At 42.3% G+C, this 14055-nt stretch overlaps 2 protein-coding genes across 3 annotated transcripts in view; both read left to right on the top strand.

Moving 5' to 3' along the window:
- CEP89 (centrosomal protein 89) overlaps window positions 1-14055 on the top strand; it is a 69783-nt gene that overhangs the window by 3694 nt on the left and 52034 nt on the right. For both annotated transcript variants that reach the window (XM_049622048.1, XM_049622050.1), the window contains exons 3-4: window positions 5407-5565; window positions 9047-9227. In XM_049622048.1, coding sequence (XP_049478005.1) covers window positions 5407-5565; window positions 9047-9227 — 340 coding nt within the window. The remainder of the gene's footprint in view (window positions 1-5406; window positions 5566-9046; window positions 9228-14055) is intronic.
- LOC125915962 (transcription factor BTF3 homolog 4-like) lies at window positions 280-1488 on the top strand. The gene has a single exon (XM_049622055.1). The coding sequence runs from the start codon at window positions 498-500 to the stop codon at window positions 1077-1079; it is 582 nt and encodes a 193-aa protein (XP_049478012.1). The 5' UTR covers window positions 280-497; the 3' UTR covers window positions 1080-1488.

The raw sequence follows: 14055 nt of genomic DNA on the forward strand, positions 1-14055 counted from the left end.
TTAGGTGTTACTGTGCTTCACGCGTAGTGTTACAGTGAAGTAAGCAGTTGTTACTGTTGTCATACATTTTAATTTTTTTTAAGTTTTTTTTAAGTTTTTTTAAAGTTTTTTTAATTTTTTTAAGTTTATTTATGTCATACATTTTAATTTTTTTTAAGTTTTTTTTAAGTTTTTTAAATTTTTTTAAGTTTATTTATTTTGGGGGCGGGGGGCAGGAGAGGGACAGAGAGAGAGGGAGAGAGAATCCCAAGCGCCGTCAGCACGGAGCCCAGTGCGGGGCTCAGACTCACCGAACTGCAAGATCATGACCTGAGCCGAAATCAAGAGTTGGACACTTAACCTACTGAGCCACCACCCAGGCACCCCAGTGATACATTTTAAATCTATGTGTTACAAGCCCCGCAATATATTATTACTATTTTTGCCTTAAACAGTCTTTGATCGTTATTAAATCGGTTTTATTGAGGTGTAATGAACATTTAATAAACGGTACACATATGACATGTTTACACGCACAAAACCATCATTGCAGGAGGCAGCCATCTTGCTCTCGCCGCGTGCTGTTGTTGGAGGACCCTCCCGGCTTCAGATTTACCAACAGCATGAATCAAGAAAAGTTAGCCAAACTTCAGGCTCAGGTCCGGATAGGGGGCAAGGGTACAGCTCGCAGAAAGAAGAAGGTGGTACATAGAACAGCTACAGCTGATGACAAAAAACTTCAGAGTTCTCTAAAAAAACTGGCTGTGAATAATATAGCTGGTATTGAAGAGGTGAACATGATTAAAGACGATGGGACAGTTATTCATTTCAACAATCCCAAAGTCCAAGCTTCCCTTTCTGCTAACACCTTTGCAATTACTGGTCATGCAGAAGCCAAACCAATCACAGAAATGCTTCCTGGAATATTAAGTCAGCTTGGTGCTGACAGCTTAACAAGTCTTAGGAAGTTAGCTGAACAGGTCCCTCGGCAAGTGTTGGATAGCAAAGCACCAAAACCAGAAGACATTGATGAGGAGGAGGATGATGTTCCAGATCTCGTAGAAAATTTTGATGAGGCATCAAAGAATGAAGCTAACTAAAAAATTTTTTCTGGTGTTTGGAAGGTGGCATGGACTAGAGTTAACAAATCAGCTATGTGGTTCCAAAGTTTTACAGACGTGGAGAACATCAATTGTTACTAGTTCGGTAATATAAATATTTTGTATATTAATAACGCTGTTTGTTCAGCATTTTTCGGTCATTTGATTTTGCATTTTGCACTTCTTCCCAGGATCTATTCTTTTGGTCAAAATACGAAGTATTGGTGCAGTTTGAGGGTGTTTTGGTGTTTGATTCTCAGTTTTTTGTTTTGTTTTTTGTTGGAGTATTTTTGGTGTGTGTATGTGTATGTATGCGTGTGGGTATGTGTGTATACAGTGGAGAGCAAATTGGAAAACAGTTCTATTTATCCTCCTTCTTCCCCCAGTAGAAATAAAACAAATCTTTACATTTGAAAAAAACAAACAAACCATCATTGCAATCAAGATAATAAATATATCCATGGTCCCCTAAGGTTCCCTCATGCCCCTTTGTGATTCCTCCCTCCTTGTCCTCCTCTCTCACATCCCCTGCCTCTGCCCAATCTACCCTCACCCCCGAGCCCAAGCAGCCACTGCTCTGCTTTCTGTCACATGAGGTTAGTCTGCATTTTCTAGAATTCTATGTACATGGAATTACACAAGATAATCATGCCAGCTTCTTTGATTCAGCATGATTATTTTGAGATTCACCCATATTGTCGTGAAAATCAGCGATCCACGCTTTTCATTGCTGAATAGTGTTCCATGACATGAATGATAAATGTGTCACAGTTTGTTTCTCCATTCGCCTGTGGAGGGATATTTGAGTTGTTTTAGGGTTTTATTGTAGAAATAAAGGTGCTGTGAACATTGGTGCACAAATCTTTGGTTTCCCACATATGCTTTCATTTTTCTCGGATAAATACCCAGGAGTAGAAGAGGTGGGTCATGTACTAGGTATATATTTATTAAGTAACTGTCACTGTATCTTCCAAAGTTTTTATATTTGTGTTCTGACCAGTATTATATGAGTTCCAGTTGTTTCACATCCTCACCAGCACTTACTTTGGTCAGGTGTGTGTGTGTGTGTGTGTGTGTGTGTGTGTGTGTGTGTGGTTTTATACATTTACTTGACATTGGTTCTAACTCGTATTGCCTGTTTACAGGATTTTGAAAGTGGCGAAAAGTACATAGATAACAATGTATAGAGCTTGTTTGTTTGGTGAATCTGCGTCCTCCTTATGCTTTCCAGATGGCCGTATACTGATCTGGAATGGGCCATTTCTTCTTATTCCTTGGCCCGGGCAGCTCTGTTGTGCCTGGAGTCCATGCGCACATCTGAAGTTCCCAACGCCCTCTTTGCAATTGTCTGGATCTTTCTGTCCAAGGGGGCATATCTCTTGAAGCTCACTCCACAGATGCACTGGTGAATGTTGGTGGGGTGATCTCCAGTCGCTGCCTCCTGGATGCAGAGTGGCCCTTCTCACCAGCCCCCTTTGTGGGACCCATTCTGCCAGGCGTGGGTTGGAAAGGAAGAACATGAGGGATTGTCTTGGCCAATCTTTTAAATTTTGGACATTCTAATGGGTGTGTAGTAGTATCCAATTGTGGTGGGGTTTTTTGTTTTTTTGGTTTTTTTTGTTTTGTATTTCTTTGATAATCAAGGTTGTTGAGCATCTTTTCATGTGCATTTGTCATTTGTATATCTTCTCTGGTGGAGCTTCTGTTCACCTCTTGTGCCCACTATTAAAAACTGGGTTGTTTGTTTTCCTCTTACTGTGCTTCAAGAGTTCTTTAAATTTTTTTTTTTTATTAGTTTCCTTTATTTTTGAGAGGCAGAGAGAGACAGAGCACGTGTAGGGGAGGGGCAGAGAGAGAGGGAGACACAGAATCGGAAGTAGGCTCCAGGCTCTGAGCTGTCAGCACAGAGCCTGATGCGGGGCTCAAACTCACAAGCTGTGAGATCATGACCTGAGCCAAAGTCAGACGCTCAACCGACTGAGCCACCCAGGCGCCCCTCAAGAGTTCTTTATATATTCTCGATGCAAGTCCTTTACCAAATAAGAGGTTTGCAGATATTTTCTTCCCATACATGGCTTGTCTTTTCGTTCTCTTAACAGTGTCTTTCAAAGAGCACAAGGCTGGGGTGCCAGTTGGTTAAGTGTCTGACTCTTGATTTCGGCTCAGGTCAGGATCTCATGGTTTGTGAGATCGAGTCCCATGTCAGGCTCTGCACCAACATCGGGGAGCCTGCTTGGGATTCTCTCTCTCCCTCTGCCTCTTCCCTGCTCTCTCACACTCCCTCTCCCTCTCTCTTTCTCTCTCTCAAAATAAATAAATAAACATTAAAAAAATAAAGAGTAGAAGTTTCTAAGTTTTTATGAAGTTTGTCATATCAATTTTTTTCTGTTACAAATCATAATTTCAGTGTCATATCTAAGAAATCTTTGCCTACCTGAAGGCCACAAAGATTTTCTGCTATATTTTGTTCTAGAAGTTTTATAGTTTGGGCCTTTACCTTTAAGCCTATAATTCAATTTGAGTTTAGTTTTGAATATGGTGTAGAAGATACAGATTCAAGTTCATTTTTTTGCATGTGGATATCCAGTCATTCCAGCATCATTTGATGAAAAGGCATTATTGTATTCGTTATCTACTATTGTGTAACAAATTACACCAAAACTCAGTGGCTTAAAGCATGAAACAATAGCATTTTTAATTCCACATCTCATGATGTTCTTTTCTTTTTTAAATTAATTTCTCTTTTCTGTGTTTCATTTTGGATATTTTCTCTTGTTTTGCTTTCAACTTTACTAATCTTCTCTTCTGCAGTGGGTAATCTGCTGTCCATCTCACCCAGTGTAATTTTCAGCTTATGAAATTCAAGTCTTTTTTAATAATCTCCCGTGTTTCAGGGCACCTGGGTGGCTCAGTCGGTTAAGCGTCCCAAATTCAGCTGAGGTCGTGATCTCACAGTTTGTGAGTTTGAGCCCTGCATCTGACTCTCTGCTGTCAGCACAGAGCCCACTTCAGGTTCCTCTGTTCCCCTCTCTCTGCCTCTCCCCTACTGGTTCTCTCTGTCTCAACAAAAATAAACTTAATAAAAGTAATCCCCCATGTTTCTACTTAGGTTTTTGAACACATGGAATCTAGTTCTAACAAACTGTCTTTGTGTCCTTCTCTGCTAATTCTAACATATGTGTTCAGTTCTGAATGGGTTTCTATTCTTCTCATCATTTAGGGTCATGTTTTTCTGTCTCTTTGCATGCCTTGTTATCCTGGATTAGACACTGTTCTGAGTTTCGCCTTGTTGTGTGCTGGACATTTTTGTATTCCGACAAATCTTCTGGAATTTTGTTCTGGGATACAGTTAAGTTACTTGGAGACTGATTTGATCTTCTAGGTCTTGTTTTTATGATTCATTAGGTACAGCCTGAAGCAGTGCTCACTCTAGGGCTAATTATTCCCTGAGGCAAGACCTTTCCAGGTACTGTACCCAGCGTCCTGTAGATTAATAATTCTTTCCCATCTGTCTGGTGGGAACAGGCACTGTCCCCAGCCATGCGTAAGCACCTGCCACTGATCCTCTAATCGTTGTGGATGGTTCATAGTTTCCTCATATTCCCACACTGAGGAATATTTTGTGAACCCTCAGCGGGCTGTCTGCAGATTTCCGGAGCTCTCTGTTTAGCTCTCTCCTTTCCAATACTCTGTCCTGCGAATTCTGTCTGCTGTGCTGTTCCCGGATGGATGCTCACCTCCGTCTCCACAACTCAAGAGGTCCGCCTGGCTCCAATTCGGTTCTACCTCCCTGTGCCGTGACCTGGAAGTTCTCTCAGGAATTAAGCTGACATAACTGTAAATCTGTTGTTTTGTTTTGCTTTCTCAAGTGGGAGGGTAAATCCATTACTCTGTCTTTTCAGCATTGCCGTTTTGAATAATTTGCGAGTATTTTTAAAATGCCTTTTGAAATCTTTTTTATCTTATTCTATCTCCCTGTTTTGTTTTGTTTTGTTTTGTTTTTTCCATTCTGATCTTCCATTTTAATAGGAAACTGCCTGAGTATAGATTCTCTGAATTAGAGACCTGGACCCATCTCCTGTGAGCTAGGAAATCTTGGACAAGTCATTTATATTTTATGAGAAAATGGAGATGACAGTAATATCTGTTGGCGTGATAATGGAATGAGGTTGTCTGATGGCACGTAACAGACGACAGGTGCATGGTCCGTAAATACGCACTAAACGTAGAATAGAAGGTCAACCTTCATTCATTCTTATGTCCTGTCGTCAGCCTTCAGCTTGCAGGTTTGGGTGTCACCTTCTCACTGGGATGTTTTTGTCCCTAGGTCTGCCCTGGCTGCAGTCATCCTCACAACAAGCCTGACAGGCCGGACCGTTGCCATTCCTCAGCCTCGTCAGAGATCCTTGTCTGAGAGTGACGCGACCTCTGTGGACAAGGACAGTTTCATCGAGCCCTATGCCACCACCTCAGAGCTGAGGCTTCAGTAAGGACCATATTGCTGGCTCTCACTTTTCTCCGGGTGGAGGAGAAACAGCTCGCCTGTGCGTGTGGTTATGACTGGAGCTTAGTACTCAGGTTTTCTTTTTTTTTTAATTTTTTTTTTGTTAACGTTTTATTTATTTTTGAGACAGAGAGAGACAGAGCATGAACGGGGGAGGGGCAGAGAGAGAGGGAGACACAGAATCTGAAACAGGCTCCAGGCTCTGAGCCATCAGCACAGAGCCCGACGCGGGGCTCGAACTCACGGACCGCGAGATTGTGACCTGAGCTGAAGTCGGACGCTTAACCGACTGAGCCACCCAGGCGCCCCAGTACTCAGGTTTTCGTCACCAGTGTCAGAGGGACACTGTCCTGGGACATTGATTGCTTTCGAATCATATCAGAATTTTCTCTAGAGTGGCTCTTGTTCAGTTATGGCTTGTGAAAGCCCTGGTTGTTTTCATGGATGCACAGAGCCAGTGAATTCAGTGCTGCCTTTCGCCCTTCACGGGACTCTCTCTGTGCCACAACCTAGATGGCGACAGTTGTCACCCACCGCTTCTCATGTGTCTTCTCTCTGAGCGTTCACACTGATTTTACCTTCAAATCAGTGGCACCTGATTTGACCTTCAAGCATTATTTTCTCTGGTGCTTGTACTGGATGAGAGCCAGTACCTATGGCTCCTATGGACCTTCAAGCATCATTTTCTCTGGTGCTTGTACTGGATGAGAGCCAGCATAGGGCTGGGGGGTTTCCTCCTGAGGCAGAGAGCGTTGAGGACAGAGCTGAGGAAGGTACAAGGAGCGCCTGGGGATGGCTCAAGGGTTTGCGGGGGATGGTCAGTGTGGGGCTGGAATGAGCTTGCAAGACAGAGAAGAGGGAGCATAACACCTGTGAACAGCTGAAGGAAGAAGTTTGTGGCTGAGGGCACTTGGGTAAAGTGGGGAGTCATTCAAGATGGCCTGGAGGGGTGGGCAGGGGCCAAGCTGGTGATACATTAGGGGTCCTGTTCTGAGGTTTGGTGTCCCCCTCCCGCCACCGACCCAGGAGCCGCAGGAAGAAAGACACTGAGGGCTTTAAGGGCTTATGAGGTGAGGTTGGGGATACATGACCAGATTTGCCTTTTATCTGTCGTGTTTCTTCAATTTTGTTTTTGGAAGTTTTTCTGCGTACCAAATATCGTATATTTTTGATGTAGTAAGATCTATCAGTCTTTGTAGTTTCTGGCGGTATTGTGAAATCTAGAAAGATCTTTCCTATTATATAAATGCTCACTTCCTTCCTTCCTTCCTTCTAGGACATGTTTATGTTTTTGGTTTTTACATTTTAATCTTAACTTCATTTTAAGATGTTTGAATGTAGCCTGTATTTCTCCTGGTAAGAATTAGCCAAATAAGAACTAAAGATGAGGAAATGATCCTAAGCTTCACTAGAAAGAATAAGCAGATAAGACCATCAGAGGAAATCCAGAAAGGAAGAATATGACTGTGGGGAAGGGCTAGATTAGCCACATCATACTTGATTTTTTTCTAAGTTTATTTTTATTTATTTTGAGAGGGAGATAGAGAGTGAGTGGGGGAGGGGCAGAGAGCGAGGGAGATCGAATCCCAAGCAGGCTCTGCCCTGTCAGCACAGAGGCCTCCTTGGGGCTCAAATTCACAAACCATGAGATCATGACCTGAGCCGAAGTCCAGAATCGGATGCTTAACCGACCGAGCCCCCCAGGTGCCCGACCACATCACATGCGTACTTGAATTAGTGAAAACAGGACTGGTTCCATGATGGAGAAGTGCACGTGGATGCCCTAGGGGGCCCTGGTGTTTGCCTGTGACTGTGTCATAAAGGCAGCCCCACAGAGCAAGGGAAAGGAAAGGATTCGACGGTATAGTGATTAGCAATGGTAGAAAAAAAAAAATCAGCCTCGAGCCTTGCCTAGTTCACAGCCCAAACAAATTCCTGTTAAATGAAAGGATTAATCTGCGCACACACATAAATAAGACCACGAAATCCTATGCCAATCTTGCCAAACCTTTCAGAAGGAGATGCCTGCCTACTATGCACTTCTAAACTAATAATTTCGAAGGTAAAAAAAGTGTTGTTTAATCATCTGCATGTTAAAAAAATTTACATAGCCACAATGGAGTTAATAGAATAGGAAAAATATTTGCAGTAAATAAAAAGTCAGGATTTTAAATTTATAGATAAAAAAGCAATTTCAAATTGTAATGGACATACTAGAAGCAAAGTATATGAATATATATATATAATATATATGTATAGTTAAATAATTAATATAATTAAATGTATATTGGTTAAATATACATTTAATTATATATAATATAATTAAATATATTAATTAATATACATTTAATTATGTATAATATAACTAATATAATTTATATATAATATAATTTAATTATATTAATTATATATATATTTAAACTAGAAGCAAAGTATATAAAACCAATATATGGAAATGTATTATTTCAGTTAGAAATGCAGATTTATACAGTGAGGTTTAACTTCTTTTGGCCAGTTTTGGAAAATTGTTACTAATGTAGTCCCAGGTTGGGGAGTTGATTGGTGAAATGATTTTGCGCAGTAAGCTTGTAGACCCACCAAATAATCCTACCATTTGACTCAACAGTCTACCATACGGTTATTTGATTCATAAGACTAATGCTAAATATGGAAGAGATTATCTGCACATAGATGATCATTCCAGAATTATTTATAACAGTGGAAATTGGTGGGTGGAGGGGTGGTGGTGGTGGTGCCTGACTGGATCAGTCAGTAGAGCATGCTGACTCTAGATCTTGGGGTCGTGAGTTCGAGCCCCACATTGGGTGTAGAGCTCACTAAAAAAACCAACCAACCAACCAACAGTGAAAATTGGGGGAAAAAAACCCCAAGTACAGGGAGTGGCTGACTAAACTGGTGTACCTACGTGAGTCTTACCTTTTAACATTTTGACTTTAAAAACATGTTGCCAGTGAGGCAAATCATATATGTATGCAGTGATAGGAACTATAAAAACCTAGGTAGGAAACTAGAAATGCTGAGTGTCCAAAGAGACGGACTAGTGGATGACTTCCTCCTTTAGCTTCTGTATATTTTGTAATGTAGTTGTAATAATTTAAAAAAAAATTTTTTTTAACGTTTATTTATTTTTGAGACAGAGAGAGACAGAGCATGACGGGGTAGGGTCAGAGAGAGAGGGAGATACAGAATTGAAACAGGCTCCACCCAGGCTCTGAGCTGTCAGCTCAGAGCCCGACGCGGGGCTCGAACTCGTGGACCGCGAGATCGTGACCTGAGCTGAAGTCGGACGCTTAACCGACTGAGCCACCCAGGCGCCCCCGTAGTTGTAATAATTTTGTGGCAGGGACTTGGAGGTAGGGCATCTAACACGTGTCTATATACCAATGTGAAACGTTAAGTGGCTTGCTTGCTTGTTTATTTCGCTCTCAACATTGTAATACAGACCAAATTGGCAGAATGAGACAAGAAGAACTTCTTTGCCGTCCTTTGAAATGCTGGGCTACGGGGAGGAGGATTCCGACACACACCTGTCGTCCAGCTGCATGGACTCGGCTGATGTCGGCACCCGCAGGGAAGAGGGAGGTCTCGGGGAGGCTGTGTATGCCGTGCCCCACAGAAATCAGGTATTTGTCACATTCCAGAATTTCTTCTGCACCTTGACGTTAACTTACCGTAAATTGTGTAGATTAGGAAGGATTTGCTTTTCTCTCTTTTGTATTGGCTTTTGTTTGGGGGCTGTTTCTCTTAACGTGGGCAGTCTCATTTTTGATCTGGTTAGGCTGCAATCTCCAACTCTTTCCTTTATCGTCCAAAGACAGGTCCTCCAGAGGCAAAAATAATCATCTTCACATTCTTAATGTAGATTTCCATCCAGTGCTAGAAAGCAAAGCCTGCTCTTTTCCTTGCCCGCCCCCCTGCCCAAGCTACTTTTCCAATCACTTCTCCGGTGTCGCCACGCACGTCGCAGCCTTTCTTTAAATTCATGCGTGACAAGAGGAACATCGCCGTTTGTCTCTGCAGTAGCTGGCATTCTCTGAGCGCTTACCGTGTCTGAGTCTCTGTTCCAAGCTCTTGGGTGCACATATCCCCACTGCCTCAGTGAAGTAGATTGCATTTATGGCACCATCACACAGTGGGAACTGAGGCACAGAGGTTGAAGGGCCCCGTTCCTCCACCACTGCCCGAGCTGCTCTGGTTTCAGCTCCAGAGTTTGGGGAACTGGATGGTGCCATTTCCTTCGTGGCAAAAGATAGCACTGTAATTTCTTTTTCTTTTTTTTTTTTTCAGTGTCACTATGACATGTGTTCAGAGTGACTGTATATACAGATTTGCAGCATCAGATTATATTCATATTGATTATATTTCTATGGATTGTGCCCCACTGTAACTGAATCACATGTTCAGTGGCCCTAGGGAGCTCATTTGGAGGAATCCTTATGTGGGCATTTCATGAACTAACTATCACTTGCTAACATAGGCAGACTGTAACATGCGGAGGGAGGTTTCTCTACAGCAAGGAGTCCCGGAGCAGGCAGCTGGCTGCTGAGCCCAGAGGAGATTCTGCTGCGGGGTCCACAAGGCCCAGGGGAGGTCCCACTGCCCCTCAGTCTGCATGCTCTCAGGCCAGCATTTTGCACTGAGGTTACAGCTAGAGTTGTATCAGTCAACTATTTGGGGAAGTGAAGCTTGCTACCCCGTTTCCCATAGAAAAGAGACTATAGCGACCCAGGCAACCTTCTGTGTCCTTAGCAAGACAGATGTTTTATTTTGTAGGCACATCTGTCATGGCTGCTTCAGGACCCATGGGCAATAGGGAAATAATTGTTTTCATTTAAAATTTGAAGACTAGAGCAAGTCAGCTAGCAATAATCAAGAGTTGGTGAGGATATAGAGGAACCATCTAGTTCTGGCAGGTGTGTGAATTGGTACCATGACTTCAGAAAGCTGTTTGACATTTCAGTTTATATTAAAGCTGAACAATGTGCATTTTCTATAGCTACCAGCAAGGAAAAAAATTGAAAAGTAGAAAGTAATATAACACATTAGTGTTCTCATTCTCCAGAACGATCAAGTAATGCCATCTTATCTTTCCTTGTTTCAAATTTTTTAAAAAGAAATGAAATTACAGTTAGGGTTGAAATCTTCTTTGTCTCCCTCCCTGGAAGGCCATCTGCTCTTGGATTTGGAATACATTCTCAAAGTCTGTGCTTTTATTCTTTATTTTATTCTCCAAATAAGCGTCAGCACACAAATACAGTACAATTCTTTTCTTATAGCAAATAGGTCACCATACTAAACCAGTCATTCCGTCTCCAAGCTTTTTTCACTCAGCGTTACAGTTTTGAGATAAATCCACCTTAATTTTTTTATCTACATACCTACCGATGAACACTTGGGTTGTTTCCTCGCACATTTGGTACATGCACCTATGTGTGCTGGGTCACACTAGATACTGTCAGATTGTTCTCCAAAGCAGTTGTTTTCTTTTGCTTTTGCCTTCCCACCAGCAGCATATGCATGCCAGTCGCCATGTTTCTGTACGTCCCAGCCAACAGGAAAGCCTTCCCTATACAGCCCAGGAACCAGAGATGGAGTGTTAGGAACTGATCGCAATTGGAAAGGGTCATCATAGTCTGTACATTGTCCTGGCCGGTTGCAGATGGCAGCAATGAAAGGGCCCTTTAAGCTGGAAAGGGATCTCAATTTCCCACAGACTTACAATTAGGTAGGTGGGGGAGGGTTGCAGGGGCTAGACAATAGGTGGAGAAAGACACATTGACATTTTCTGAGCATTTAATGTATGCTAGGCAGCTTATACGTACCATCTCATTTACTTCACACCCTTGGTGTTAATTAAGTATGTGAAGAAACAGGGTAAGTGACTTGCCCAGAGTTACCCAGCCAACCATCCAGTAACAGAGGCAGGATTTAGACCAGGGCGGCCAATTTTCTCTTTTAGAATTAAACTTTGTGTTTATTGTCCTGTGCCTGTTGAGAATATTTCTTAGACATAAAGCTTTCTTTGAAACTGGCCAACTATTCTTAATTTTATATGATTGAAGTATGTATCTTTGGGGAAAAAAAAATGGGTGTGTGGAGCATGTAAGACTGCTATGTAACCACTAGATGGCACCAGCTATGAAGGAGATACTGCCTGTGGGGTACATTTAATATTAAAAAAAAAAAAAAGTAAAATTGCCTTCTCTGTATTTACATTCTGTAATCTGATGTAAAAATTTATGATTTTATCCTTTTTTATGAATCATTCTTACTTCCTTTAAAGTAAACAGTTTTCAAAACTAGAAAGATAAGGAAACAGCAACCCAAATCAGGCAATTTGGATTTAAATCTGTACCTCACGCCTCTCTCTGTGTTCCAGGGTAGTTTGGGCAAACATCTTCATGGGAAGTGTGCACCCGCCCAGAAATGGCCTAACATGGAAAGCAAGTCTTGTTTTCAGCAGTTTTCTTACTGGTGCCACCCAAAAGTAAGGCTGCAGGGGAAGTGGGGTGCGTGAATTTGTGGTCAGTTCATGCGATGCTAGCATCCAGTGGACACAACAGTGCCATGGGCATTCAGAGACCCGAGTTCAAGTCCCCGCTTCTCTACTTCCCAGTTGTATGGCTTGGGTAAGTCAGATAACCTCTCTGCACCTCCGTTTCTTCATCCTATAAAGGACTGTGTTAGGGAGGATGCTGTCTTTGGGCAGGCCAGTAATTTAACATACAGTTACCAGGTGTGCAGTGAGTACCAGGCATTGTGCTAGGTGCTGGAGAAGCAGTGTAAGGCAGAGTCCACGGTCACACCATCACTAGTTAATCAATCACAGTTACGATAAGTGTTACAAAGGAAGGGTACAGGGGTATAAGACCATGTTGGGGGACCGCCAAGGGAAACAGCCAAGGGACGGGAAGGAGCTCCCCCCTGCTTGCTTCTCCCTTTGAGGTCACTTGATTCTTCTGCCTGACGCCTTGGTAGGGTCGTTCTTTGTCTCCGCAGTTCAGCAACTTCACCAGAATTAATTGTGGTGTGTATTATTTTCTGTCCTTCTCTCCTAAACTTTAGTTTGTTATTTAATTCTTCAGGCAGAGATTTTCCTCCCCCTTTTTTGTTTTCAGGGAACATTTCCTTCCCTATGTTAATGTTATCATCTATTTGTTTCATTCTCCTTTGGGAACACCAGTTATACATTTGTTGGCCATCTTTTGTTTGTCTTCCACGTCTGTTATGTTTTCTGTGGTCACTTGTCACTTTCTGTGATTTCCTCTGCATACTCTCCTCATCTCTCTGTCAGCTCTTTGTTGTTGTGTGTTATTGCTTCTAGAAGTACAGCTTTTACCTCCTCTGTTTTGAATTTATTTTTCCTTTTGGTTTTTAGTTCTCCAAATTTACTTTTCACATCTTTTGTTACCTTATCACTTCTCTTGATCTCATGTATCTCTTCTTTGGGTTCTTGATATCAGTGTGTGCTGTCCTTCATCTCTTGGAGAGAATAGAGGCTGGATTCTGGACAGTGAAGGCAGGCTCTCCACTGGTGTGTCCCTTTAGATTCTTCTCCCCTCACCTCTGCCCTATGGGAATGACTACTTCTCATGGGCCCATCTGCACCCTTGCTCTCATTGCAGCCATCAGAGCATCACTGTGGACCTTTGTGACTGTGATGCTTTGTGGTTTTACAAGGGTCTTCATGCCTGAAGCCTGAGGAGGTTCAGCAGCTTTTGGCATTTTCCTTCTGTTCCAGATTTCCTAGATTTGGTAGCTGTTTTCTGCCATTGACTAAGCTTTTTTTTTCTTTTCTTTTTTGTTCCCCCCCCCCCATTCTTCTGATTGCTTTCAGTAGGTTTTAAGGGAGGAGAGTGTAGTCTAAATGCCTTGTTACCATTTCTGAGTAGAAATCATGGATAGGATGTTATTGAAGCTCTCCTGTCATCATTCTTGCTATAGTTGTGTTTGTGGATTTGCAGAGCATCTTGTCATAAAGTGCCATATATTCACTCACTTGTTCATTTGTTCATCCAACCACCCACCAACAAACTGATATTTGAGTGTCTGCCATGTGCTTGGATGGAAGCCCAGAGAGGAACCATTCATGCAGGGGTAAACCAGTTCTCTCTAGAAACTTGTGGAGGCCAGGGACTAGTGGACATTCTACTGCTGCTGCTGCTGTCAATGATGAGGAATGTCCCTCTTCTCTCTCCATAGTTTTCAATTTCTTTACATTTTTCTTTTTGTTACATAGGTAATGCATGAATACATGTTTCTTACAAAAGCTGTGGATAGTGCACTAAAGTGGCAGCCTGCCCTAAGACCCTGCTCTTATTCCAACCCTCCTCTCCTCTCCAGCAGTAGCCCCTGTGGCCACTTTGAAATCTGTGTCATTCTTTCAGCTGCAAAAATGGAATAGACAAACATAAGGTTTAAATAATAGACATTTAACTCTCTGACCTAACA

This window comes from Panthera uncia (assembly GCF_023721935.1).
Source record: "Panthera uncia isolate 11264 chromosome E2 unlocalized genomic scaffold, Puncia_PCG_1.0 HiC_scaffold_19, whole genome shotgun sequence".
NCBI classification, from domain to species: domain Eukaryota; kingdom Metazoa; phylum Chordata; class Mammalia; order Carnivora; family Felidae; genus Panthera; species Panthera uncia.